Source organism: Dermochelys coriacea, chromosome 9 (assembly GCF_009764565.3).
Source record: "Dermochelys coriacea isolate rDerCor1 chromosome 9, rDerCor1.pri.v4, whole genome shotgun sequence".
Classification (NCBI taxonomy): Eukaryota; Metazoa; Chordata; order Testudines; family Dermochelyidae; genus Dermochelys; species Dermochelys coriacea.
This window is the reverse complement of record NC_050076.1, coordinates 54,898,076-54,926,006: the sequence shown is the minus strand read 5'-3', so window position 1 is coordinate 54,926,006 and position 27,931 is coordinate 54,898,076. Positions and strand designations below refer to the sequence as shown.

The following is a 27,931-nucleotide window of genomic DNA, read 5'->3' as shown; positions in this document are numbered from 1 at the left end:
GAGCAGAACCACAATTGTGACGGAACCCAGACTATATGGGCCAGCCACTGCCTACAGAAAATGACACGGAAGGATGATGTAGAGGTGTACCTCCTGGCATTTGAGAGAACAGCCCTGCGGGAGGCCTGGCCCCGAGATCAGTGGTCTGGTATCCTCGTCCCGTTCCTGTGTGGAAAGGCCCAGAAGGTCTACTACGATATGGCTGCAGAGACTGCGGAGGATTACCCTCAGCTGAAGGCAAAGATCCTGGCCAGATCTGGAGTAACCACGGCGTTCCGAACCCAGAGGTTTTATGAATGGCAGTATACAGAGGACAAGACACCCTGATCGCAATTGTTTGACCTGATCCACCTGACCTGGAAATGGCTGTGCCCTGAGGCCCTCAACTCTGAAAAAATGATAGAGCTCCTGGTACTGGACCGGTATATGAGGGGGCTACCACCAGGCCTTAAGGCTTGGGTTGGTCAGAATGACCCCTCTACCTATGATGAGTTGGTCTCCATCGTGGAAAGACAGCTGGCAGCCTGGGAACTGTTCCAGACCCCAGCGGGTGAGACATGGCAAACCAGAAAGACAACCCCAAACCCAAGTCCCGGATTGTCAAGAACTACAGAAGAACCATAACTAGAAGGAAAGACACTGAGAAATGGCTCGAGGCCAAGAAGGGACCTGGGGGGTTGGGAAGAGAGGGCTGGGGGGCCACAGAGGGCAGAGGGCAGCAACCGCGATAAGGGGTTGGTGTTACGAGTGTGGGGAACTAGGGCATATAGCAGCCCAATGCCCCAACTGGGAAGAGCCTATGCAGTGCAGTCTGGGGGATCCTGGGGAACAATGTGGCCTAATTGGCCTGGTAGGGGTTGCAATGACCTCACATGGGTATACAAGGTCAGTAAAGATGAATGGTATTACGACCGTAGCATTAGTAGATTCCGGGAGTGCTGTCACACTGGTCTCAGGGAAGTTGGTGGGGCAAGACCAACTAACCCGGGCCAAAACCACAGGCGTATCGTGCGTTCATGGCATCATAAATTTCTACCCCACAATCCCAGTACGGATTGAGATCCAAGGAAACACTACCAGGCTAACTGCAGGAGTGGTCCCTAGACTCCCCTACCCAGTCTTAATTGGTAGGGACTTTCCCGAGTTTGAGAACTTACTCCCCCCAGTAGACCCAGGGGAGGGTAGCAACCCCCAGGCTGAGACGGAGGCACCTACAGATAGCCTCACCCCAATTTTTGCCGAATTTGCCCCAGAGCTATTTTAATCTCCCAGGAAACCCCGAAAGTCTAGGTGGGAAAAGAGGACAGATAAAAGGCTAGGGACCAAGATTCTAGCAGAGAACCAGAAAGCCTCCCTTGTTGGTAAGTGAACCCGTTCAGGAGGCCAGGAGACAATTCAGGCCAGTGAGGACTCAGAGGTGGTTCCTAGCCCAAGTAGGGGCAACCCAAAGGGCGGAGAAGAAATAGGTCCCATGGAGTTAGGTCAAATCGGTACTGCACGTGAAAGTTTTGGGCAGGACCAAGCCAATGACCCGCTATATGCAAATGTGAGGGAGGAGGTAGTGGAAGTAAATGGCGTACCCGTGGAAGGAAAGACCAAGGGTCAAAGGCCGTATTATGTGATGAAATGTGATCTGTTGTACCAAATAGTGCAAATTATAGGGGAAGAAGTGGAGCAGCTCTTAGTCCCACGGAAACACACAAGGGCAGTATTAGAGTTAGCTCACAGTAATTTATTTGGGGGACATCTAGGAGTAGACAAGACACTTGATAGAGTCCTAAGAAGATTTTATTGGCCAGGAATACGCGCCGAGGTCCAACGTTATTGTACCTCCTGCCTGGAATGCCAGTTGCATAGCCGCCGACCTCACTTGCGGGCCCCATTAGTACCTTTGCCTATTATTGAAGTCCCTTTTGAAAGGATAGCCATGGACCTAGTCGGCCCGCTGGAAAGATCAGCACAGGGCCACCAAAACATATTAGTCATCCTTGACTACGCCACACGGTATCCAGAAGCCATTCCTTTAAGAAACTCCACATCCAAGGCAATAGCAAAAGAACTACTTCAGGTTTTTGCCAGAGTGGGCATCCCTAAGGAGATCCTGACTGACCAAAGAACCCCTTTCATGTTGAAATTAATGAAGGACTTATGTACCCTGCTCTGCATCCATGCCATATGGACCTCAGTTTACCATCCACAAACAGAAGGACTGGTAGAGAGGTTTAACCGCACCCTTAAAGGTATGATCCGGAAGGTGGTAGCACAGGACGGAAAAGACTGGGATACCCTTCTACCATACCTAACGTTTGCAATACAGGAAGTCCCCCAGGCGTCCACCGGTTTCTTTCCCTTTGAGCTACTATACAGATGCCACCCACACAGAATATTAGATAATGCCAAGGAGGACTTGGAAGAACCCAACCCAGGAAAGAATGTCATTGAGCACGTGACACAGATGAGAGAGCGAATAGCTTGAGTAACCCCTATAGTATGAGAACATTTGGAAAAAGCACAAGAGACCCAGCAGATATATGATAACCGCCGGGTGAAAGTACAGAAATTTCAGCTGGGAGAATGGGTGATGGTGCTAGTGCCGATAGCAGAAAGCAAACTCCTGGCCAGCTGGCATGGGCCACATGAGATAGTGGAAGCCATTGGGGAAGCGGACTGTAAGGTCAGACAACCAGACTACTGAAGACCAGAGCAGGTCTACCATGTAAACTTACTGAAGCCCTGGCGTGACTGAGAGACATGCCTGGTCATTCAGAGAGCTCCACCTCAGACGGACGACCCACAGGAGCAGGTGAGGATATCCCCCGAGTTAGCCCCAGAACAACGAACAGAGGTCATTGATATGATCCAACGGAACCAAGATGTGTTCTGTACACAGCTGGGCTGTACGACACTGGTCCAAAATCATATAGTCACCAGGCCCGGAATAAGAATGACGATAAGACCGTACTGGATACCGGAAGCTAAAAGAGAGGAAATTAGGATAGAAGTGAAGAAGATGTTGGAACTTGGGATTATTGAAGAATCCCAAAGCCAGTGGTCCAGCCCTATCGTCCTAGTACCCAACCTGACGGCACCCTGAGATTTTGCAATGACTTCTGGAAGTTGAATGAAGTATCCCAATTTGATGCCTATCTGATACCACGTGTTGATGAGCTAGTTGATCAGTTAGGCAAGACCCGATACCTAACCACTCTGGACCTGACCAAAGGATATTGGCAAATTCCCCTGGCCAAGAATGCCAAGGAGAAGACTGCTTTCTCTACACCTGATGGCCTGTTCCAATACACTGTCGTCCCTTTCGGACTCCTGCAACATTCCAACGACTTATGGATAAATTGCTGAGACCCCATGCCAGGTGTGTTGCCGCTTATTTAGACAATATAGTCATCCATAGTCCTGACTGGGAAATGCACCTAGGGAAAATAGAATTGGTACTAGTCGCCCTGCAGAAGGCCGGCCTCCCTGCCAACCCTCTCAAGTGCGTGATAGGACTAGCTGAGGCGAGATACCTCGGGTATGTAGTAGGGAGAGGGCTTGGTAAAACTGCAATGGAACAAAGTGGAGGCAATACAAGATTGGCCTCGGCCAGTCCATAAAATGCAGGTCAAAGCATTTTTCGGGTTAGTAGGGTACTATCGGAGATTCATCCCTCATTTCACCACAAGACCAGGGCCATTGACGGACCTGATAAAGGCTCGGGGCCCCAAGATAGTAAAATGGTCTGATGCAGCAGAAGAAGCATTCGCAGGTTTAAGGACAGCCCTTTACTGCCATCCAAGTATTCATAGCCCCATACTTCAAGAAAGAATTTGTCCTATAAACAGATGCCTCGGAAGTAGGGCTAGGAGTCGTCCTTTCACAGATGGTAGGGGAGGAGGAACACACCTCAGCCGGAAGCTCCTCCCCAGGGAACAAAAGTATGCCGTTGTTGAAAAGGAATGTCTGGCGATAAAATGGGCCATGGAAACTCTCTGCTACTATCTACTGGCGTGGCGATTTACCCTGGTGACAGACTACACCCCGCTCCAGTGGATGCACAGAAACAAGGAGAAGAATGCAAGAGTGACTAGATGGTTCCTATCTCTGCAACCCTTTCATTTCTGAGTACAGCATAGGGCCGGAAGCCAACACAGCAATGCAGATTGCCTCTCATCCCAAGTAGCCCAACAGCATGGTGTTGAGTGAGGGGGGGAGGATATGTGATACAGCACGGCCAGAAGGCAGCAGGAGAGTGATCCTATTGGGATCTGGGAAGTGGGCGGGTGAAGCCCGTCCACTGCTAAAGGATCCCCCCCAACCTAAAAGGGGGATCCACAGGACCTAGATACCAAATAAATCCAGGGGATAGTTAATGAAATAACAGGGACAGGAGTGTGGTCAAAGGGTCAAACAAAGGGAACCGGACGGGGACACCGAGCAGAGAGCCCCGGACAGCGCCCACTGCTTCTCAAAGGCGTCAAGGGAGTCAGAGGAACTCCGAGAGGACGCTGAGAGGAACTCTGCCCGGATACGTGAACGGACTGAGGATCGGAAATAGGCCCCACAGTCACAGGAGACTCCATTGGCCAACCTCCTCACTCTGGTTTTATGGATGGCCAATAGGAGAGTGATATAGGAGAAATATGTAAGTCCCAGGATGAGGAGATGCCTTATTCCCTGTAGAGGGAAAAAGGTTTCTATAGATTAATTAAAAGCACCTGAAGCCAATTAGAGCACCTAAAGCTAGTCACCTGATAAAAACCCCCTGCTTCAATCAGCCAGGGGAAGGAGTTGGAGCAGAGTGGTTTGGAGGAGTTGGAGCAGAGAGCAGTTTGGAGGAGTTGAAGTAGAGGAGAGTTTGGAGAAGTGATGTGGCTGCTAGAAGACCACGATCCTAGGTAAAGAGACACCTGGCTTGTGCAGAGAGAGAGAGAGGGCAGGAAGCCCCACAAGCTGAAGAGCAGGACAGGGAAGTAGCCCAGGGGAAGGAAGCACTAGTTCAAGTTGTTTACCACTATCCCTAGGGCCCTTGGGCTGGGACCCGGAGTAGAGGGCAGGCCCGGGTCCCTCCCTCTCCACTACCCTTCTCTGGGTTACTAGTGGGACAGTAAATACCCTAGTTCAGGGGCAGAAAACTGCTCCCTGAATCCCCCCCAAGAAGAGGAAGTGTGGAACCCATCATAATCATACCAGCAATTTGCCACACTTGGTATATTCAGATAGCTAACAGGCAAGTTCCATCGGGGCCACGCAGCAATTTCACACCTTCCTTGAGCATATGAAGGACGCTATTCTTTTGGAAATCGGGGTCTCTGGCCAGGACTGGAGTAGATAGGTGAGTTCTGATCTGGAGAAGAAAGTAGCTTTGGACTGAAAAGCAAGCAGCGGGGAGATGGGGATGAAGGGCAGAGGAATGAGGAAGAGGCAAGAGCTGCTACATTCAGTGAGGAGGAAGAGGCTCTTGGGGAGCCCAGTGTCTTAAGGGGGTCCAAAAAGTTGGTGGATTTGGGTTGGGTTTAGTCTTAATTCACCTCTAATTGTGAGCCTAAGAAGATACAGGGCCAGATCCTCAGCTGACATAAATCCATGTAGCTCCATTGATATCCCTTAGTTCTGATATTGACTCCCATGGAGATCAACCAATCAGCACCTGCTGAAGACCTGACCCACACTTCTTGGCCTTTCTTTAAAAGACAACATACCAAACCCAGTCTCCTAGTTGCCTCTTGCCAGTGATAGACCTAGGCTGTGTGACCTATGCAGCTGCATAAAGTCTAACTCTTTCGGAGCCCCCACCACACACAGATACTCATCCCATTAGCCCATGTAGCATCCCCAACTCCACATCCAGCAGACCATGTCAGAGAAAGAGTTCCCCAACTGCCCTCCCCGAGCTCCAATTCAAAAGTCCATGTAGGGGTGCCACAAACAGTCAGAGACCATTATACATAGGCAAGGAGGGGTGTATCACTCCAGGCAGTCAGGAAGGAGGCAGCCAGTGCAGAGAGGCCAAGGAGAAGACCTGGTCATAGGTGGGGAGGAAATTTGCCAGTACTTTGCATATGATACTTCATATGAGGTCCCATGAAACTGAACTTTGTCGCTTACCGTAATACCATCATGTAGAGGGGATTGTGAGACAAGCATGCTACCAGGGCAGCAAACGAGATGAGGAATATGACAGGAAGGAGTAAATGGGAACAGCTGACCAGACAGGAACCTGTCTTTGCTGAGGACTGTCCATTCTTGGTGTGGATACAGGAGCAGTTCACATAGATCTGTTTAGGGCATTAAAAAAAGACAGTAAAACATCTCCTGAGATCAATATATCTGGAGCAGAGTTTTCCCAGTTCTCTTCTCCCACCAGTTTTCCATGGAGTAATGGCACTGGCCTCAGTGGCAGGAGTTCCTGTGGCAGGAGTGAGAGCAGAATATGGCCAATATTAAAAAAATAATATTGTGAAGTCATCATTCAGTGCTTATTAGTGATGCTTGCTCAGTAGGAACCTGGCATAGGCCAGGAAGACCTAGATCACACACAGTTGCTAAAAGTCCTACTGAAAAACAAAACACCTAACAAACATATCGAAAATTTAGGCTACATAAAAAAGCCACAAGAGTATAACAATGCAGGCAGGCAGACCAGCAGCAGGGCAAGGGGCTACCCAGTTTATTGCATTCAGAGCAATATGTGTGATTACCTGCCTTGTAGGCAGATGGCGTATGTGTGCATGCAGTACAGGAAACTCATAGCTCTCAGAGACAGAGTACGGGCTCTGAAGGCCACAGTGGATTGGCTGGAGGAGCATAGGAAGACAGAGGTTCAGGGAGGAGACTTTTAGGGACAGCATAGAATGGTCCCATCTCCTGTCTGACAGTCCCTGTGTGTAAAGGAGGATGAAAGTCATGGGGCAGGAGATCATCAAGCTGGAGTGGAGGGACATGATCCCATAGCTGAGACTCACCTTCTGGATGATGTCATGGTATCTTCTTGCACTGAGGATATCCCTCCAGGGCAGGGAACCCAGTTATTAGGACGAGACAGGCCATAATAGTAGGAGAAGCAATTATTAGAGCCATAGATAGTTGGATTTGTGATGATCAGAAGAATGGCATGATGAACTGCCTACTGGATGTGAAAGTAATGGATCTCATAAGACATCTAGATAACCTTATAGATAGTACTGGGGAGGAGCCAGTAGTCATGGTACGTTTCAGACTAGCAGCCATGTTAGTCTGTATTCGCAAAAAGAAAAGGAGTACTTGTGGTACTTTAGAGACTAACAAATTTATTTGAGCATAAGCTTTCGTGAGCTTATGGATGCATCCGATGAAGTGAGCTGGAGCTCACGAAAGCTTATGCTCAAATAAATTTGTTAGTCTCTTTGGTCATGGTACATGTAAGTACTAATGACACTAGGAAAGGCAGGAGAGAGGACCTGGAGGCCAAATTTAGGCTCTAGGTAAGAGATTAAAGTCCAAGGCCTCCCTGGTAGCATTCTCTAAAATGCTTCCAGTTCTACATGCAGAGTTAATAAAACAGGCAGAACTGCAAAGTCTAAATGCATGGATGAGACAATGGTATAGGGAGGAGGGATTTAGGTTTATTAGGAACTGGGGAACCTTTAGAGGAAGGAGGAGCCTCTACAGGAAGGATGGGCTCTACCTGAACCAAAGTGGAACTAGATTGCTGGCATGTAAAATTAAAAAGGTTGTGGAGAATTTTTTAAGCTAAGGGCTGGGGCAAGCGGACAGGTGCAGAGGAGCACCCGGTTCAGATGGAGACATCCCTCAGGGATGAATTTATTAAAGTGGGAACTCCATAGCCTTGCTAAGAGGATAGGAAAGAAGATGGCAAAGTACAGGTGGGAGCTAGTAAGGAACAGTCAAATGTAAAAGAATCCATTTCAATATAACCAACTGAATATTGATAAAACATACAAATGCTTATATACAAATGTGAGAAGTCTACATACTAAGATGGGTAAATGAGAGTGACTGGCATTAAATGAGGATATTGCTATAACAGGAACCATGGAAACTTGGTGGAAGAAGGAAAATCAATGGGACACAGTAATATTAGTGTATGAAATATACAGGAATGACAGAGTAGGTTATTCTGGTGGGGGAGTTGCACTATATGTTAAAACAGCATAAGCCAAATAAGAAGAAAATCACAAATGACTCAAACAGAACCATAGTATCTCTGTGGACAGAAATTTGATGCTTGAATAATAAGAGTCTATGTCCTCTGTGTTTTAAATCTTTTTATTACCCTGTAAAGTTACCTTCCATCCTGATTTTGCAGGTGTGATTCTTTTACTTTTTTCTTTATAATAAAGTTATTCTTTTAAGAACCTGATTGATTTTAGTGTCCTAAAGATAAAGGTCTGGTCTGCACTCACATTGCTAAGACAATTAGTTGGTATATTATTCTCAAGCCTCCCCAGGAAAGGGGGTAAAGGGACTTGAGGGGGGATATTTTTGGGGGATAGGGATTCCAAGTGACCCTCCCCTGAATTTTTGTGTAAATCACTTGGTGGTGGCAGCAATACCATCCAAGGACAAGGAAAGGAATTTGTGCCTTGGGGAAGTTTTTAACCTAAACTCGTAGAATTTAAGCTTGGGGGTCTTTCATGTGGGTCCCCACATCTGTACCCCAGAGTTCAGAGTGGGGGGGATCCTGACAGTCGAGCAGTAGGAATATACGACCAACCACCTGACAGGATGGTGACAGTGACTGTGAAACGCTCAGGGAGGTTAAAGAAGCTACAAAACCAGAAAATATCATAATAATGGGTAATTTCAACTATCCTCATAGTGACTGGTAAATGGCACCTCAGGACATGAATCAGACATGAAATTTCTAGGCACCATGAATGACTGCTTCTTGGAGCAGCTAATCGTGGAGCCCACAAAAGGAGAGGCAATTCCTGATTTAGTCCTAAGTGGAGCACAAGATCCGGTCCAAGATAGCTGAACCACTTGGTAATAGCGACCATAAGGTAAATACATTTAGCATCCCTGTAGGGGGAAATACACCAAAACCCCCACCCCACTAACATTTAACTTTAAGAAGGGGAACTACACAAGAATAAGGATGATAGTTAGATGGAAAATAAAGAGAGCAGTCACGAGGGTAAAATGCCTGTCACAGTTGGGTTGTGGGCGGCAGACCTAGCAGTCAGAACCCAGAGTCCACAGTCACAAGACAGGGGTCAAGAGCCAGCTGAGTCAGGACTTCAGGAGGTCAGAAGCCGGAGACAAACTGGAGAGCTGACCCATGAGTCAGGCTGGTCAGGTACCATGTGCTCAGAGGCAGGTGACAAACTGTAGGTCAAGAACCATAAATCAGATGCCAACAGGCCAGGTGGGTCAGTAGACCAGGAGATCAAGCTGGGAACACAGAAGTGGGAAGCAGGAAGCACAAAGCACAGAGTCCAGAGCAGGGTGGAGCCCACTAGTTCAGATAACTTCTTGCTGCTGGCTTAAATGGGGCCAGCAGGCCATTCAGCCATGCTGGGATGCTGCCAATCGGACCTCAGGGGCAGAGCCTCATGTGTCTCAAGTAAGCTATTGCTAACATCCTCCAGGTGGAGGGCTGGGGCATGGCTGCTCGCAGGCAGACCTGTAGGTTATAGCAGCAGGCAAAGTACTTTAAAACACCATAATAGAGGCTCAGACTAAATGTATACCCCAAATGAAAAAAGATAGCAGGAGGACTAAAAGAATGCGACCCTGATTAAACAGCAGAGCATTACAGGCTAAAAGGTGCCATTTAAAATTTGGAAGTCACACTCTGGCAAATAAGATGTAAAGGTGTAACAAGGCAGGCCAAGAAAGAATTTGAGAAGCAACTTGCTAAAGACACAAAATCCAACAGTAACAAAAAAAAAAATGTAAGTAGATCAGAAGCAGGAAGCCTGCCAAACAATCAGTGGGGCCACTGGATAATCAAGGTGCTAAAAGAGCACTCAAGGAAGACAAGGTCATCATAGAGAAGCTAAATAAATTCTTTGAATCCATCGTCACCGCATAGGCTGCGAAGGGGATTCCCACACCAGAGCTACTCTTTTCGGACAATAGATCTTAAGTATTGTCCCAGATTGATGCGTCAATAGAAGAGGCTTTAGAACAGACTGACAAACTAAATAGTAATGAGCTTCCCCAATTTATAGAATTCTTTGAGGGAGTCAACATGCACGTGGAGAAAGGTGATCCAGTTGATACAGTGCACTTGGATTTTCAAAAAGCCTTTGACAATGTCCCTCATCAAAGGCTTTTAAGGAAACAAAGTAGCCATGAGATAAGAGGGAAGGTTCTCTCATGGATTAGTAACTGGTCGAAAGATAAGGAAACAAAGGGTAAGAATAAACGGTCAGTTTTCACAATGGAGAGAGGTGAACAGCGGGGTCCTTCAAGGCTCTGTCCTGGGGCCTGTGCTGTTCAACATATTCATTAACGATCTGGAAAAAAGGGGTGCACTGTGAAGTGGCAAAGTTTGCAGATGACACAAAATTGTTCTAGATAGGTAAGTGAAAAGCTGACAGTGAAAAGCTACAAAGGATCTCACTAAGATGGGTGTCTGGGCAACAAAATGTCAGATGAAATTCTACGGCAATAAGTGCAAAGTAATGCATATTGTAAAACACAGTCCCAACTATACATATATATATATGCAATGATGGGGGTCTAAATTAGGTGTTACCACTCAAGAAAGAGATGTTGGAGTCATTGTGGATAGTTTTCTGAAAACTTCCACTCAGTGTGCAGCAGTGGTCAAAAACTCCTACAGTATGTTAGAAACTATTATGAAAGAGAAAATAAGATAGAAATTATCATAATGCCTCTATATAAAGGCATGGTGCACCCACACCTTGAATACTGTGTCCAGTTCTGGTTGCCCCATCTCAAAAAGAACTCAGAGGAACTGAAAAAGGTTCAGAGAAGGACAATAAAGATGAACAGGGGTATGGAACAGCTTCCATACGAGGAGAGACTAAAAAGATTAGGTTTCAGAGTAGCAGCCGTGTTAGTCTGTATTCGCAAAAAGAAAAGGAGTACTTGTGGCACCTTAGAGACTAACAAATTTATTAGAGCATAAGCTTTCGTGAGCTACAGCTCACTTCATCGGATGCATCGGATCCGATGAAGTGAGCTGTAGCTCACGAAAGCTTATGCTCTAATAAATTTGTTAGTCTCTAAGGTGCCACAAGTACTCCTTTTCTTTTTTTAAAAAGATTAGGGCTATTCAGCTTTCAGGACATTGGAAATGTCCCCATTTTTCATTGCTTTGACTAAAACTTTAGAAATGTTTAATAGCTATACAATGCTTGTTGGAGATGTATCACTATGCCAAGCAGAATTTGCTCAATGTTTAAGATGGAACCAATAATCCAGAGGAACAGGCATCTGGGGTGATAAACCATGTTTGGTGTGAAGAGGAAGAAAGTCAAATGATTGCAGGCCTCATCAAAGCTCTTCTTTTGCTTTGAGGCAAAATTAATTATACTTGTTCAAGTGTTCTGTGATCAACTTATTCTGAACATGAAGCTACTGGGGAAAGTCCTGTGCACAGAGAAGTATGCACATGCTGCTGGTGAGTCAGAAGCTGGCATGGCAACACCAGTGCACACTTGGAGAGAAGTGCCCTTTGTCAGGACTGTTTCGCAGCTCGCAACAATATCACCACAAAAGCACCCTGGGTTTTGATTCTGAGAAAATGATCAACATAGCTAGAGGTGGCTCCTGACACCTGATCTTATGAGCTTCCAGAAACAGTTTAGATTCTGGCCCGTCAATGTGACTTTGTGGGCCAGATGGCTCAGCAGTGTGTCATCTCCCCAGCCCTGGAATCCAAGTTGCTGCTACTTACCATGTCCTTGGGTGTGGAGGAATTAACGGAATCCGAGCAGCCAGCCTTGCAGGGGGAGATGTACTCCACGTTGTCATCTCCACAGACTGGGTGAAAGAGGTACTCTGAGCAGGAGCACCCAGTGGGGCACTTAGCTTGGGACTGGAAACTCGATGTACTGCCAAGAAAATGGAAAAAAGAAAAGAAAATAGGATAGGGGAAAAAAAGACCTGTTGAATTCTCTGCGTGGTTAACCAATCTCCCTGTCTCTGTTTGTGTTGGGTCACTGCCATGCAGTAGCCTGGCCTTATGCCCGATTCCTATCCCCTGGCAGGTACTGCTAAAGTTTACAGTGAACTTAGCAGTAATTACTCGCATGTGCATGCAAACAAACATTCACATGCTTTTTTTTGGAGGAAAATTAATGATCAGATACCTGGAGAAATTTAATTGGGCTAAGGCATCCGTCTGAAACCATATAACTTCCCAAATCAGAAATGGGGGGAAAGTCAGTTCAATCAGAATTGAAATTGGAAGCATGCTAGCTCAAACACACAAATTGAGGCAAAGGCTGCATTTAAACTTCACAGGACAAAATTCGCTACACTGATTTTACTTTCCTTAGCACTATGGAGGAGCAGTAAACATCTGCAGTAACATATTATCCAGTAATCCATCTTCAGGGATTACTCTCAGTCAAATCCTAGGGCATGGTGAATGACAGGACAGACTGCATATGCTTTACTTCCTGCAGCAAATAGCTAACAGTCAGCTGGAGTTTTTCAGGTAAAAGGGATTTTCCACTACTCATGGGCTGCTGGCTCTGAGGTGGGGAAGATTTCCAGAGCAATGGAAGCAGTGTTTCCCCCAGGAATTGAAATTACGAGGGGTGTTCAAATTTATGGGTGGGTGGGTCAGGACCAATGAGGGGTGAGACCATGAGGGTGAAGGTGGGCTGTATGGCACCATAGTAAAAACTGAAAAATGTTTCATGACCCTTTTATTAGATTTTAAAATCATCAGACAAATTAAAGTTGGCTACTCAAGCCTTCTATGAATCACTATATCTCCATCCTTCTTGGTTTCTTGTTATAATTTTGCACAACTCTGTTAATGAACTTCTTGAATGCAATGCATTCATCTTTAGTGGCTTCTCGTATATCTGGTACTTCCATTCCTTCAATTGATATGCTCATTAGTTCATTCACATGATCAGGCAGAAGGCAACTTCTTTAAAAAAAACCACAACATTCTATTCAATGATGAAAAAGAACGCTCAGCTGTAGCTGTTGTGTCTGGGAGTAGCAAGAGATGAATTCCTACTTCTTTCAGTCCGGGAAACATAGCATAAAGATTAGGTCGAGCCACTAGTGATGATAAAAAAGAAGTCAAATCTTCATTCATTCGTCGTATGATATTCCACTCTGTGTTCAAATTCTCTATTCTGTTCTGAGCACATGGCAGCCCCATTGCTGGTAGTGCCTCTCTCTATTCAACTGTCGGTGTTTTATAAGACAGGGATCTGTAAAAGCTACATAGAGGTTGAGTAGAATCTAGAAGTCGCTGTTGTAGGTTTTTAAGAATCAAGTCTGTGTACTTTTTCAGTTGTTTTAACAAACACTTCTTGTCCTCTTCACTTAAGGATTCAATATAAATGCCTTCATTAGTCAACTTCTGGATTGAAGTCTTTACTACTTCCAGTACTTTTTCAATGGATAGCTCTCTGATTGATCCAAATGTAGCTTCTATTGCTGGACAAAGATCTACTACTGTTGTACCAGATGCCTGGATGGCATTGTTTAATGACCCAAGTGATTTCAACAGTAGATTTACAAGAGAGAGAATGGCAATAGTCTTTTCTGAACATAGTAGCAAAAGTAATCCACCAGCCTCACTACTTAGATCCATCCTATCTTGGTAGATACTTTCCAAAGCCAGTAATAATGGCTGGAGTAATTTTAAGACAACAACCAAGGATTGCTCATGAGAAAGCCAGAGGGTTTTCCCAGGTTGGACTAATTTGAACTTCAGTCCCAATGTATCTTCCATATTTTCCAAGATATTCAGTCTTTTGGGACTCTTGCTGAAAAAAGAATACAATGAAGACATTAAATTTATAGCTTTTTAAATATCTTTTGAAGAATCTGCAGCTCGTACTAGCACTAGTTGGAGTACATGGCCTCTGCAATGCGTATAGGAGAGACAAGGGTTAAACTTTTCTCTGAGCAAAGCTTGTGCTCCACCATGTCTTCCAGAGAAGTTTGCAGCTCCATCAAATGCACAAGCAGCCATCTGTTTGGGATCCAATTGACAAGCATTTAACTCTTCTAAGATGTGGGTTGTCACAGATGCAGCCAATCTGTCTTCTATAACTTGAACATCTAGAAATGCATGTACTGGCCTACCACTGACATCAAGATAACGTACAGAATGACTTAATACTTAATGACCATTTGCATTAGTGCATTCATCGCCATGTATGCAAATTTTTTGAATGTGGTGAGAGAGTTCTTCACTTTTTCAACTGTTGAGTCTTTCACTGTTGCACCACATGCATCTAGCCAATCAATTGAGTTTCTTGCAGAAAGATAGTGAGCATTTTCTGGTCTTGTTCAGAACCATTGTTCAACTTCAGGATGGACAAGTGACAATGCACTTTACATTGGCCTCCAGTTTGTAGTGTGTGGTATCTTTCGCTTAAATAGAAAGTATGATGCCACAGCCATGTTTGTTCACATGAACTGTGTTGTGTAACAGCCTCATTAACACTCACCGGTGTTGTCCTTGGTCAGTGGAGACTCAGAGTTCAGAGGTGCTTTCACATGAGTTCATCTCCCAGGTGGGGGGCAAGAAGGCACCTTGTTTGTTCCTCCAGCTGCTCATTGTTCGCTCTGGTCACTGTTGTTTGTTGTGCCACCATTCACTCCATCGTTCTGTTGCCAATGGCCCTGCACCATCACCTGCCACCTGCCACTGCGACCTCTGTGCAGGTCTCTTGAGGTTTCACACAACTGTCAGTGATTTTAGCTGAGCTCTCAGCTAGTGCGGACTGGGCCATCTCTTCCACAGAAACACTGTCCCACAGCAGGTCTAAGCACTTAGACCTGATTATCAGTGATTTCAGCTGTAGTGATCACTTAACAAAACAAAGACTATCCATGGAACCTAATCAGCTCTGTCTTTAAACAGTGGAGAGGGGCAGGTCTAATAGTACTTGTGACTCAGGCAGACCATCAAGCAAAACACCTGTCCCCACCCTGTCTCTCGATGCCCTCAATCAGCACAGGCTAAGTTCAGTTCTACTGCCCTTTACTCATACAATAAGAATAACAACATTTCATTACACCCCTTGCCCCCCCGCATTCAAGTGATTTGTAACCCAACCCCAGCCAAAATCTATCACTTGGGCAACACAGCTCTGTTTGCTGGATACCTGGTTAGATAAGGTATGAATGTAAATACAATCTGGTCCTGAAGTCTTTCCCCCCAGCCGCCAGCTCATCACTAGCTGTCAGGGAGAGCTCATTTAGACTTTGCTTACAAATCATAATTTGAAATTATTAGGTTGGCCAACATCACCAAAATGAATGCACTGACATTGTCATAAACAGCTGTACAAGGAAGCTAGTCTATGTTCATACTTTTCAAATCTATTATACTTTTTCAGATACACGTATTTTATCATACACTGTATATGCTTTTAAAGTATGTATTAATGTTTCAATTTCAATTCAAATTTCCAATCATTAAATTGGCAATACTGCATATAACTAGTTCACAAAACTGGGGGTGAGGGGTTGGGGAAATTCAGGGGGGAGTAAACACCCCCATGGGGGGAGGGGTGTAGGGAAATCCCTGAATGGAAAGCATCAGCCAATAGACAACAGACCATAGTAAGAGTCTGACTAGCCTGGTAGTTGATTTGACCCAAGGAACCTGCAGGGGAAGGAGAAGAGCAGGTGAAGGGAGCCACTGGGGAGAAGAGAAAACAATAGCCAGAAAGTGCTGAGCCCAAACCTTGCCCTGGAAGTGGATTGAGTTCACTGGGTCTTCATCATGAGGCGGAAGGGGGCCTCTCTCTCTCTCTCTCTCTCTAGAAACCTGTAGGATTTTGCCTTCCTCACTCAAATTGACAAAGAATGTGGATCCCTCCACTTCTGGCAGTCAGGGGTTCTGTGTACAGCAGTTCTCTACAATCAGCAGTGGGGAACTCACTACATGTCCTGCCCAGGCAGGCATAGACATGGCAGCAAAGGGGCAAATGCCTGTTCTCCACCATAGTCTCCCAACCTGCCATCTCCTCCCATGCAATTGTAACCCACAGTGCTCTGTCCCAGCTAGTGGCACCGAGACCACGGAGAGAGAGAGATTAGAGTCTGCTCTACAGCCTTAGGTAATGGGCCTATGGCTTTTAGCTCATGCAGTAGAGGCTCGTGCATTTAGCTCCGGAGGTCCCAGGTTCGATCCCGCCCGCTGATGACCGGGGTTTGTCAGTGTTACACGATTATCAGAGAAACTCCAGCACACACCTCCAAGCTAAGAAGGAATAGTGAGGAACATGAACTCAAATTAAAACATAAAATTAAAAACCATCACCAACACCAGGCAGTGTACTGGAGTCCAAGGGCCACATTCCCTGATCTCGCCCCAGCATTTCCAAGGAAGGAATTAGGCAAAGTCAGACTTCAATACACAGCATCACAGCATGCAGATATCTCTCCGCAGCGTGGCATCTGCTCCCTGCATTCCACGAAAACACAGCAAATAGCCAGCAAGTGATGGGGGCAATTCAATCCCAGGGCCTGGTCAGCAGACACTGCCCCCGAGCTGACTGCCCTGCCCCCCATCAGCAACCAGACAGACACGAACATCTTTGTGAATCCTGACACAACTAGAGGGCACAGGTGTGCTGACCCATAGCTCAAAATGGCATCTCCAAAGAGCCTGCAAGCCCCAACCCTCCGTGGCTCTGCGTCACTAGTCCAGAATCTGATCTCAGACTGCAAAGAAGGTGAGTGGCCTGGAACTGCACGGTAATGTGCTCAATGTCCTACCCACAAAACTGTCTTTCCTGTCTCTTAGATCCTTTACCAGCTTCCTCTCCCCTCCTCCTCCTCTCCCCCCACCCCGCCCCCGAATCCAAACAATACAGGCTGAACACTGTGTTGTATGGCTAAATAGAGCTCCTCCACACACAGACAAATAATTTTGGGGATCACTAGTAGATTTTTAAAATTGCCAACACTCCCAATGACTATTAACCATTCCTAATGAAGTACACTCAGTGCAGATCTCGAGAGCACCATACAAACATTGCCAGCCATTGCCTAGAGGTCTGTTTGCTGAGTGCTGGTGTCGCTTTCCTTGGTTAAAAATATGTGTTTTTGTTTAACTATGGTAGGGTGCAGGAGGGGGATGAATGGATAGAGTGGCCAGCTTCTGGCCCCTCCTGTTTGCAAGCAGCGCACCCCTGGGACAGAGCGTTTATCACAGGCCAAGAGTAACATTTGTGTGGAAGCCCCTTCTTAAGATATTGGCAGTATGCTGGGAAATGGTCTGAATAAGGTGAAACTGACGAGCTTGGAATGGAGACCAAGTGCAACTTTATCTTAAATAAGTAAAAGGGGACAATAAGAGTCAAGTGTTCCCTCTCACACAGCCAGAGAGGCTACTTTCTGAGAGAAGGAGTGTGAGAGCCAGCTGGCTGTACTAACAGCCTTCAGACAGGGCAGGTGTTCCATGAGCCAGAGCCCCTCTTCCTTATAGAAATGTAAGGATGAAACTTACAGAGGTAGCTTTGCTTGATATGGGAGTCACCAGGTAAACATTATGACCACACTTGTTTGGAAAGGGGTGTTCTGTGCTGTACACCCTCTCTATTCTCTGGCCGGTATATCTAGGCCCAGCAGGTTGAACATATATTAAAGGCCAGAAAGGACCATAATGATCATCTGGTCTGACCTCCTGTATAGCCCAGGCCATAGAATGTCACATAGTTATCCCTGTATTGAGCCCAGTAACTGATTATGTTTATAGCCAACAGCTGCAGAGATTAGATGGGAAATGGTGCTGAAATAGATCACATGTCCAACAGACACAGAGACCATACTCTGATGAGACTCCTGGAAGGACCACCTCTGAAAGGCGGAACTTCCCAGGATGTGCTAACCCTGTCAGCCAATCAGCATTCAGAGTGCCCTTTTGAAGATGATGCCATTGCACAGTGGCATCCCCTGGTTCAGAGGCAGCCGGATACAGAATACTCGCCCTTTTCCAAACACTTTCCTGCTCGGTCAGTCCTGCGGGAGCCCACTGAGGGGAGGTGTGTAACATTCCTCTTCTGGATGGTTGTGAGACTCTGCGCTGTCACAGCAGGGACATACGATTGATTTGGCTCATCCCAAGATATGCAATCTTGAGGAGCAGAAGGTAGCAAAGGGAGCAACGTGGAGGGTTAGTGTTGCCTGGCAAATGAGTGTGTCAATGCTATGGGGGCTGCATATGTGAGAGCCTGCTGTGGGAATAGCCTGGTTCCCTCTGCACCTGGCTGAAGTGAGCGAGTGAAGAGGAGAGCCTCCTGCAACTGCTACAAGGAGAAGCAGTGAGCTGCCGGTCCTGATTGGAAGCCAGTGTGTGCTGTGGGCTGGCTATGGGGAGGCCTCACCATGCTCTTCTCATCATGAACTCCTGAGTGGCCCGTGGCAAACGTGAAGTCCCTAGGTGGCCATGGCCTTGTACAGTGGAGTGTCTGTGGTGTGGTCAAACTGTAGTGTGGCTGGAGTATAAACAAACAGAAGGCTGTGGGCTCTGTGTGAGCTGTAACTGGGCCAGGGACTGAGTGAGGGGAGAGGAGGGAAAGACAAAGAATTGGCCAAAGAAGGAAGGGAAGAGAAAAGTAGAAGAAGCAGAGTAAGGGAGAGAGTGAAGGAGAGGTGGAACTAATCTGAGTACTTGGTGGACATTAATTCCCACTCTGCACTTTGGGGCCTCTTCTAGTATAAGAAGATAAGAGTCTACTACAGCTGCTGGTTAACAGATTAACTCCTTTGGCTATAGTTGGAGAGGCTCCTGCTTTTAGCAATGAAGGTCCCAGGTTCAAAACCCATTCTAATGGCCCGACCAGGATTATACGCTCAGCCAGCCTTCCTCACTGGCACAGCCCTGCATTACCTGGGTGGGTAAACCCCAGCAATGGTTTGTGTAGGGCAGCCCATGAAGAAAAGGGGGAGGCAGCAGAGGACAGAGATGAGGAGCACCACCAGTGCAAACCGTGGGATGGCTTTGATGGAGAAGCCAAAGCGCTTCATGATGATTCCTCCTAGAAGCATCCCCAGTGCGGCGGCGGGCAGGTTCACAGCTCCTGCAATGAAAGAAGAGGCAGCAGCCATGAGTGCATGGAGAGAGCTCTCCTGGCCAAGAGCCGTTCAGTACTGACATTCAGAGGAGCAGGGCTGGCTAGGTATTTGTGGTGGGAGGGGGAACCACAGATCCTTCAATCTCCTGAGGCCAATTAATTGCCACAGTATCTGGTGCACACTAGTTACCCCAGACTGGGAAGTTTCAGTGGTGATATCACATCTATTTTTCATAAACCCTAAGCAGCACCTTTGCACCAATTTGGCCATGCCTCCTTCTTCCCCAGCTGTGATCCTTAGTCAGGGGCTGCGAGGAGGACAATGTATGATCGTTAGGCCAGCTCTGTTCCGCTCGAGGATAGGGGAATTCCTAGGTGGCTTGTTAAACTGACTTCACAGCTCCTTTGCTGTAGAGTGGCAGAGGATCTTGACCATGGCAGGGAGACTACATTAATTTTACACATCTACTAAGTGTCAGATTTGGTGTAAGATACTTTTCCACTGATGCACTTTCTCTAACCAATTGATTTGAAAGATCTACCTGACTTTGCCCTGCCCAAGTCAATGGGTCGCATGGTGTACATGAGAGCAGTCTCTAGCCTACTAACAATAAGGTCAGCCATGGACAACCCGACTGATGGCTGTCACCATGGCCTCATCCTCACAAACATTCAGGGCAGGAAAAGGGAAACGACTTGGATTGGCTTAAGATCAGAGAGGGTGGAAGTCTCTGAATCTTGCCTACATCCTTCCCCAGCTGCAGTGCCAGGAGAATGTACTTCCCATGTTTTCCCTCTTTATATTTTAAAAAGCCATGGAAATCATGGACTGGGTGCCCCCATCTGTGAATGCATTTGCTGCATTTCAAATCTTCCCTTTGAATTCAGGGCCAATCGCCCCCTTTCACGGGGACACGGACATGTGTCTCACCAATGAGGAAGTTGGCATAGGAAGAGGTGGTGCCATACTGTTTCTCCAGGAACTTGTTGAGGAAGGTGGCGAGACCAGCTATGACTGAGGAGAAGCTGCACTGAGCCAGGACCAGGAGAATGAAGAGGGGGTTGAGGAGCAGCTTGAGAAAGATCCGAGGGAATTCTACAAGGAAATAAGAAGGAAGAAGTAATTTATCAAGGAAGAGGTCATGCCAACAGCTCGTTCCATGAAAAGAAAGCTTAGAAACAGCCTTTCTATGATGATTTAATACAGGAACCTCTGGAGCACATGTGGGTTCCGCTATCGGAGACAGGTCCCAGAAGAATTGTCATATTGGAATAGGAAGGTGAGCAATGCTTAATTTGTAATGAAAGAGGTCCCAGGAGCTCAAGCAATTACGTGCTGGGGCCCAAGCAATTTTTTTACATTCATAACTGATGCAGCAAGCCCAGAGGTGCTGGGGCTATAAACTGCCAAGCCTAGACGTGCCAGGGCTGGGCCCTGGCACAAATTAAGCACTGGAGGTAAGGCTGCTTCGAGCCCTACCATCGATCTTCTTTCTGTGTCTTTGTTTTTCTGAATTTAGACACCCTGCCCTGATTGTAATATTGTCTAGCTGTGTCATGCTGACTTGTTAAAATGTGGGCCAGATCCTCAGCTGGTGTAAACTGATGAAACTCCATTGACTTTAATAGAGCCATGCTGATTTACACCAGGTAAAGATCTAGCTCCTGGATTCTGATTGCAAGGAAAATTAACTGCTTGTTCATTTGAATAAATGACAGTATAATTTATTATTTCTAAAGGCCAATCTGAGATGATCTGCATCAGACTGGCCAGCCTAGCAATATGCCACAGACATCTGACTGACCCCAAGTCACTTATGGACCACTGTCATTCTATTGATCACCTTCTTAACTTTGACCACCTTTTTTTAGAGGCAATTTGTCCATGTGAGGAAGAGGAAACATCCTTGTCTGGAAGCTCCCAGGAAGCAAAGCAGTGGTGCAGTGTGCTACCCCGGAGGGAGGGTGGCACGTCCTCTGCTAACAATGTATAATTGCTATGTGTCAGAATGCACTTGTGTCCCTGAGATCCCTTTCCTCTGGAGAGAGCTACGTTTAAATAGGCTGGCTTAGATCACAGTTACAAGTCTGAAGGTAGACCCAGTGCCTACTGCTGTTAATCTGCACCTTGTATCCCCTGCAGAGTTTGGCAGGAGCAACACGCTGGGTACTATTGTCCAAAGTGCCAAAGTGACTTAGGAGCCTCAGGCCCACTTTCAAAGAGACTTGGGCCGTAGGAGCTTAAGTCCCATTGACTTGCAGCTGGGGAGATTAAAGTCACTTCTGAATATGAGCCTTGGGCACACTTTGAAAGATTTGTCCCTCAGCTCTGGATTAGACTAGCTGTGAGTGCTGCTAGCAAGGCCTAAGAAATGTTGGCAGCAATGTGCCAGGAAGTTACGCAGTGCCTGCCTAGCCGTGGTAAGTGTGCTGGCTGCATGAGTCACTCCAGTTCCTGAGTGCACTATCAGCCACTCAAACAGTTAAAGTGCAAGACTAGAACAGGAGCCCTTTACTTTTAATGAACTCTGTCAGGGAGACGTCTTCAGCCTTTGCCTTCTCTATCTTCTTCAGCATGTCTGCCTCGGCACCTGCATCCTGGGGAGAGCAGAGAGAAGCACAGCTTACTCCGAGAGGCACTGGCAGACATTTAGCATTCTCCAGGTGAGTGATGGGTGCTGGAAACTACTCCATAATTATATCAGAGAGGCTGCTGTCCTGCAGTTGTGGTCACACAAAGAGGCACGGGTGGCAGCATGACAATCAAGAAAGCTTAGACACCCCCTTCCAAAGCACTGGCTGGCCTGCTCCGACACAAGAGCCAACTCAACCCTTGTGGTGCTCAGCACAGGGAATGCCCCAGGGTGCATAAAGGGAAAGACAAGGAGATGTGCATCTCTGGTGCAGCTGGACATTGCCAGCTGTGTCCCCTGGCATTCCGCCTGCTGGAGCCAAGCTTCTCTTTGATCTTTTGCCAAGGCTGAGGCACTTGCTCAGCCTGCAGTAGTGAAGGAGTTAATTATCTGAGTGGGTTTGCAAGTCTGCCCCCATTAGGTGCCAGAGTAGAGCTGGATGGAAAGCAGTTTTCCTGTCTGAGAAATTTTGAGATTTTGAAAAAAATTCACATCCTAAATTGGGATGAAAAGTCAAAAATCTCAAAAATTGTCATGAACTAAATATCGGGGGGGGGGGGCAGATTCCAGTTGGGTCAGCTGAAAGAAAATTATGAAATGTTTTGTTTCAATTTTGATTTTTTTAACTATAAATTAACTTAAATTTTGAAATGAAGAGCCGTTTCAAACCAAAAAATAGAACTTTTCATGTTGAAAACATCAAAACGGGATACTTTGACAATTTCAAACCTTTATCTTCCAGCTGTTCTTGAAATGGGGAATTCGTTCAGACCGGCCCTTTCCTGCAAATGGTTTCAATGAATCAAGGACCAGGGCTCCATTGTGCTAGTGACAAGTAACAGAGAAGACAGTTCCTGCCCCAGAGAGTTCCCAGTCTAGTGTGTGAAAGGATTCACCAGGTGGACAGAATGTACAGACAGAATGGGGTGGGGGGAGGATGAGTTAACCAAATGGACAGAGAAGCAGACAAGAAGAAGTCTCAGCTTGCCACCTGCCTGTCCAAGGCCAGTTCTGGTTCTCTCTTCTGCCTAGATTAATTTCAAGAAAATAAAGGTGTCCGTCCCTCATAGATTCACTTGCCAAGATTCACATGCACATATCGGAATGGCCACCATGCTGTCCACCATCCCTTGTCTCCATTCCCCATAACTGTCCTGGAAGAAGACGTGTATCACCACATAAAACACCACAAACCTGCTCTGAGCAAGATGATGTTCTGCCCCTACAATACCTGGGTCTCACCTGCCTTTTGAACATGTACCGAGGGAAGAAGAAATAGGGAATGGAGATGAGTAACAGGCAGCCTGAAGAGATGAGCAGCCCCAGCCACCAGGCTCCAATCCAGCGTTGGTCGTGTGGTGTCAAATTTATGAGATCTGAAAACACAGGGAGGAGTGAAGTTACCCAGTGCCCTAACACAACTCCCGTTAGCACAACATGGCTCTGGCCCCCTAGGTGGCTACACTACGTATAGAGATATATGAGTCTGCAACTGCCTTTGACTCACCAGCGCTAGTCTTTTATCTCAGAACCTAGGGACTCATGTGTTAGTCTCAAGGTCTCAGGTTCAATCCCCGTGCATGGTTGTCCTAACTAGTTCTTATTTTTACACATTCTTGACCCAAAATAAAAGCAAAGAGTAAAAATTTAATCCACTCCAAGCCACTTCTTAGGAGTTACGGGAGCAAGAAGGTTTTCTGAAGCCTCCTGTAAAATAGACTAAGGGCCAAATCCCCAGCTGGGGTAAATAGGCGTAGCTCTATTGAAGTCACTGAGACATTCTTCATTGAAGTCAATGCAGCTGCATAGACTTATATCAGCCGAGGATCTGTCCCTAAATGTTTCTACACCACGAGGGTCACTGCTCATGGCCAGCTGATCCTACAGGGGGGCCTTTCCCCATACTCTCCCCCTTCCCTACCAGGAGCTAGTTCTGAATGGCCAAGACCCATGATGGAACACTTCGCAGCCACCCCCATCATCTGAATTTAGGCAGCAGGACTGAAGGAGTTCTCAAAGCCAATACATGAAGTGAGCCATTGGAGTCCATTAGTCACAGCCAAGCAAAGGCAGCATGCTGACTGGACAGGAACCCCTCCCAGGGAGTACGCTCAACAGCTCCGTACAGCCTGACCAATGCAGGCACAGCCAGGCTCAGGTCCAAGCAAGGCTGCGTGTCCAGCTGGTTCAGGGCACAGCAAAGCTGGCAGAGGAGTTGGACTTGGGCCTGAGGGTTCATGGTGCCTTGCCTGCCTTGTGTTGTCAGCAAAGCAGCTGCTGTCATTTCTAGCAGAGAACCCCCTAGCACTATGAGTAGTGTCTATTCCTGGTGACTGGTGGGGTCTCAAGCCTGCAGTTAATCTCTAGGCCAAGGCCAGAGTCTGTGTGGGGCTTGCTGTGGGCCTGGGATCTACCTGATGATCCCGTGCCACTGAAGGAAACAGGAGCTCTGTCACTATTTATAATGGATGCAGGATCAAGCACTAGCAGTGCAGAATGCAGGTTTAACCCTTCACTAATACTAGAAAGAGCCCATGATCTGATGGAAATGAGCCTAACCTAGGACTCCATGTCCAAACAGCCCTGCACTCTGGGAGTGCCTGGAAAAGTTACATCAGCATCTAACTATGCAGGATTCAAAGTTCTTCCCAAGAAGCCACTCAGTGGTGAAGGAGTTAAAGAAGTCTCTATCATCCTTTGCCTTTGGGTAGATGGCATGTTTGGAATCCAGATGGATAGATGGATTGTAGAGTCAAGAAGGTGACTGGAAATTTTAGTAGCCACTTTCCTGGAAAGAATCCCTGTCCCATTGTTCCCAGGTTTGGCAACTTTCTGCTTACTGAGCTTAAGGGAAGAGCCTGTCACCTCAACTAGCGAAGAGAGAGCCTTAATGAGAGTGATTTCCGAAGGTATTAGCTTCACACCGTTCTCCAGGGACCAGAGGAGAGACAAGAGGGTCACTGCACTTCCAGCACAGACATCCTTAGGCTGGGCGGCATTACTCACCCGAGGTCTAAAGAGCACTGGGGTTGGCATGGAAAGCGCATCTCTGCATTGTTAGGCCTTTATGAGTGGAAAAGGAACAAACAGCAAGCTTAAGTGTATGCTTCTCAGGCCAGACTTCCTGACATCCAGGAATAAACCAGGATCCAGTGCAAGCAAAGCCCACACCCGGCCAGAACAATTGCCTGGCTTCCCTGACCAGAACCAATCCATTCCTGGGTGGGTGATGTCATCAAGGGGTGACCACAGAGAGGACGCTAAATCTGTCTGTCTCCACGGAGACCAAGCCTAGCTCTGCTGACACTTCCTGCCCTCGACTCATTTATTTTTCTTATCTGGCACCAGACGAAAATGTAACATGGCCCAGATCTTTCTGAGGAAATGCAGGAAAAGCCACACTAATGATGAAGATGACTTGAGAATTTGCTAACAATAGATCCTGCATGTACAGTAGATAAAGGACTCCCTGCTGCTGGGAGCTAGATGAATAGGAGGGAGCTGGGTTCTCGTTCTACCTTTACTTTGCTGCATGTGCCATCTCTTCTCAATAGATGTCTGCCTGGCTGGCTGCAGCACTGTGGAAGCATGTGATTAAACCCTAAACCAATAATATTCCAGGCCACATCCCCACAGCAATTGTCTTTTTGTTCTGGGTTTGTACAGCACCTAGCACAATGGAGTCCTGGTCCATGTTGAGGGCTCCTCAGTACTACCGCAATACAAATAATTAATAATAATCATCTTTGTGTTCCAGTAGCATCCAGAGGCCCCAGCAGAGATTGGCACTCCATTGTGTTAAACCCTGCACAAAGTCAGTTCCAGCCCTGAAGAGCTTATGATCTTAGAGAATGTGACTTGGGTAAGGCACACAGCAGATCACTGGTAGAACCAGGAGTAGAAGCCAGGTGCCCTGAGGTCCATCACATTACACTATCACCTAACCATGCTACCTACCCAGGTATACAGCAAATAAGTGAGGCTAGCCTGGCCCATTAAATGCTGTTCTGGGAGTGGAGTGGACCTTTCAGAAGTACATTTGCCCCTACCAGCTCAGCTGGCATAGAGTACCACTCAAACAGCACCCTTGCTCTGCCTGAGCCTCCACAGTGCGCTAGAATCTAGAAATCACTATAAATATTTTCCATTCAGCCAGTCAATAAATCACAGAGAAAACCCCCAGATGGGTTCTGGCTCAATATGCTCTTTGCCTGTCATCAAGTGTTATGCTAATTTATCGGCTTTCCCCAGAAAGTAGATCTAGCTGGTGGCCATACGCAGGCCTTAGAATATATTCTGTGTGGCTCTTCCAGACCCGACCTTTCAACTGGAAAAGGTTTCCTGATTCACCACAGCCAGGGCACATGTTCCAGCCAGCAGGCCTATCAAAGTGACCGTTGTCCTTCTGATGCAGAGAGGAGCCTTAGAAAGTCCAGTGCTACTTGTGGAATACTCACTCACGTCAGGTCTCCCAATGTCCACAAAAAGCCGCAGCACCACGGACCCCAGCAAGTATCCAAAAGACGGGCCAAACACAGCGATGGAAAACAGGATTGCTGAAAGCAAGAGCGGGAGAGCACCAGAGTGAGTAGCAGATTACCAAGTGAGTAATTGTTTTATTGCTGATTTGGCATTTATCTTCCCAAGCGAGGCAGGAAGGGTGTCACAACACACAGGAGAGATAAATCATCTCTTACTAACTGACAGATAATTAATGCCTCCTCTATTACTCAGCTGTTATATGCACTGTTTATTCAACAGACGCATTAGAGATAATAAAGGCAGCTGCCATTCAAAAGGATCCCATCCAAACTGTCAAAATCAAGGCCCCGCAGATGTATTTCAATGTTGCAATCAATGCTTATTGCTACCCTTTGTGCATCACCAGCTACTTATCGCACTTACTTAGTGCTATGAAAATCTCCAGTGACGGGAGCAGTGATGAGCCATCCCTGTGACTGTGCAGTGCTGAACACCCTCCCCTCCCATTGCAGCCTATAGGAGTGAAGGGCTCTCAGCACTTCGCAGGATCAGTAATCCAAACAACATGTCAAGGTGGGCAACTAGTCAGGTGTCTGCAGGAACCAGGGCCCCGATCCTCAAAAGTATTTGGGCACCTAACTCTCATTAAAACCAATGGGAGTTAGGCACTTAAATACCACAGAGGATCTGTACATAGGTACATTGTGGGTTTATGAGACTGAACACCATGTGCCTTTGGCTTCCATTCAGCAAAGTACTTAGCCCCATCCCTTTTCAACAAAGCACTTAAGCACCATCTTAACTTTAAGCACATACTCAAGTCCCATTGATGTCAAGGTGGCTTGAGCACATGGTTAAGTGCTTTGCTGAATTGGGCACTTCATCGGATGAAGTGAGCTGTAGCTCACGAAAGCTTATGCTCTAATAAATTTGTGAGTCTCTAAGGTGCCACAAGTACTCCTTTTCTTTTTGAGGCTGAGAACTCTTCCTTTGCAATAGGTGGCTACCTGCTGGGTAGTAAAAGTGTCCATTTCAAACCCAAGACACAGACTTCCTGAGTCTGCATTCTGTAATATTTGTCTCCTTGAAGGCTGTAGTACCTCTGTTCGCAGAATAATAAATCAATATTAAATAACAGTCAGGAGATGGTTTTCCTACCGTTTTTCCCCCTTGGATGGGCATAACGATTTCTCAGAGAGCAAAGAGAGTAAAAAGCTCCGACTCGTGTGTTTGTGCTGGACACCCATGCAGCCTGAGCTGCTGTCAGCTACTCTGATCCTTCCCTTTGTCATGCCCATATGACATAGATAATCATCACAAATGTAAGAGGGCAGCCAGCTAATAAGGGGAAAAAGAAAAGGAGTACTTGTGGCACCTTAGAGACTAACAAATTTATTTGAGCATAAGCTTTCGTGAGCTACAGCTCACTTCATCGGATGCATGAAGCTCACGAAAGCTTATGCTCAAATAAATTTGTTAGTCTCTAAGGTGCCACAAGTACTCCTTTTCTTTTTGCGAATACAGACAAACACGGCTGCTACTCTGAAACCTAATAAGGGGAGAGGCAGTGTAGCATTGCAAAGGAGAATCTCATTTAAGGGCAATTAGGTGCTG

At 46.7% G+C, this 27,931-nt stretch overlaps 1 protein-coding gene across 3 annotated transcripts in view; it reads right to left on the bottom strand.

The window, feature by feature from the left end:
- SLCO2A1 (solute carrier organic anion transporter family member 2A1) overlaps positions 1-27,931 on the bottom strand; it is an 83,521-nt gene that overhangs the window by 8,506 nt on the left and 47,084 nt on the right. For all 3 annotated transcript variants that reach the window (XM_038416073.2, XM_038416072.2, XM_043492263.1), the window contains 7 exons: positions 26,293-26,391; positions 23,078-23,211; positions 21,719-21,800; positions 20,134-20,298; positions 19,019-19,208; positions 11,870-12,026; positions 6,103-6,272 (listed from right to left, as the gene is read on the bottom strand). In XM_038416073.2, coding sequence (XP_038272001.1) covers positions 6,103-6,272; positions 11,870-12,026; positions 19,019-19,208; positions 20,134-20,298; positions 21,719-21,800; positions 23,078-23,211; positions 26,293-26,391 — 997 coding nt within the window. The remainder of the gene's footprint in view (positions 1-6,102; positions 6,273-11,869; positions 12,027-19,018; positions 19,209-20,133; positions 20,299-21,718; positions 21,801-23,077; positions 23,212-26,292; positions 26,392-27,931) is intronic.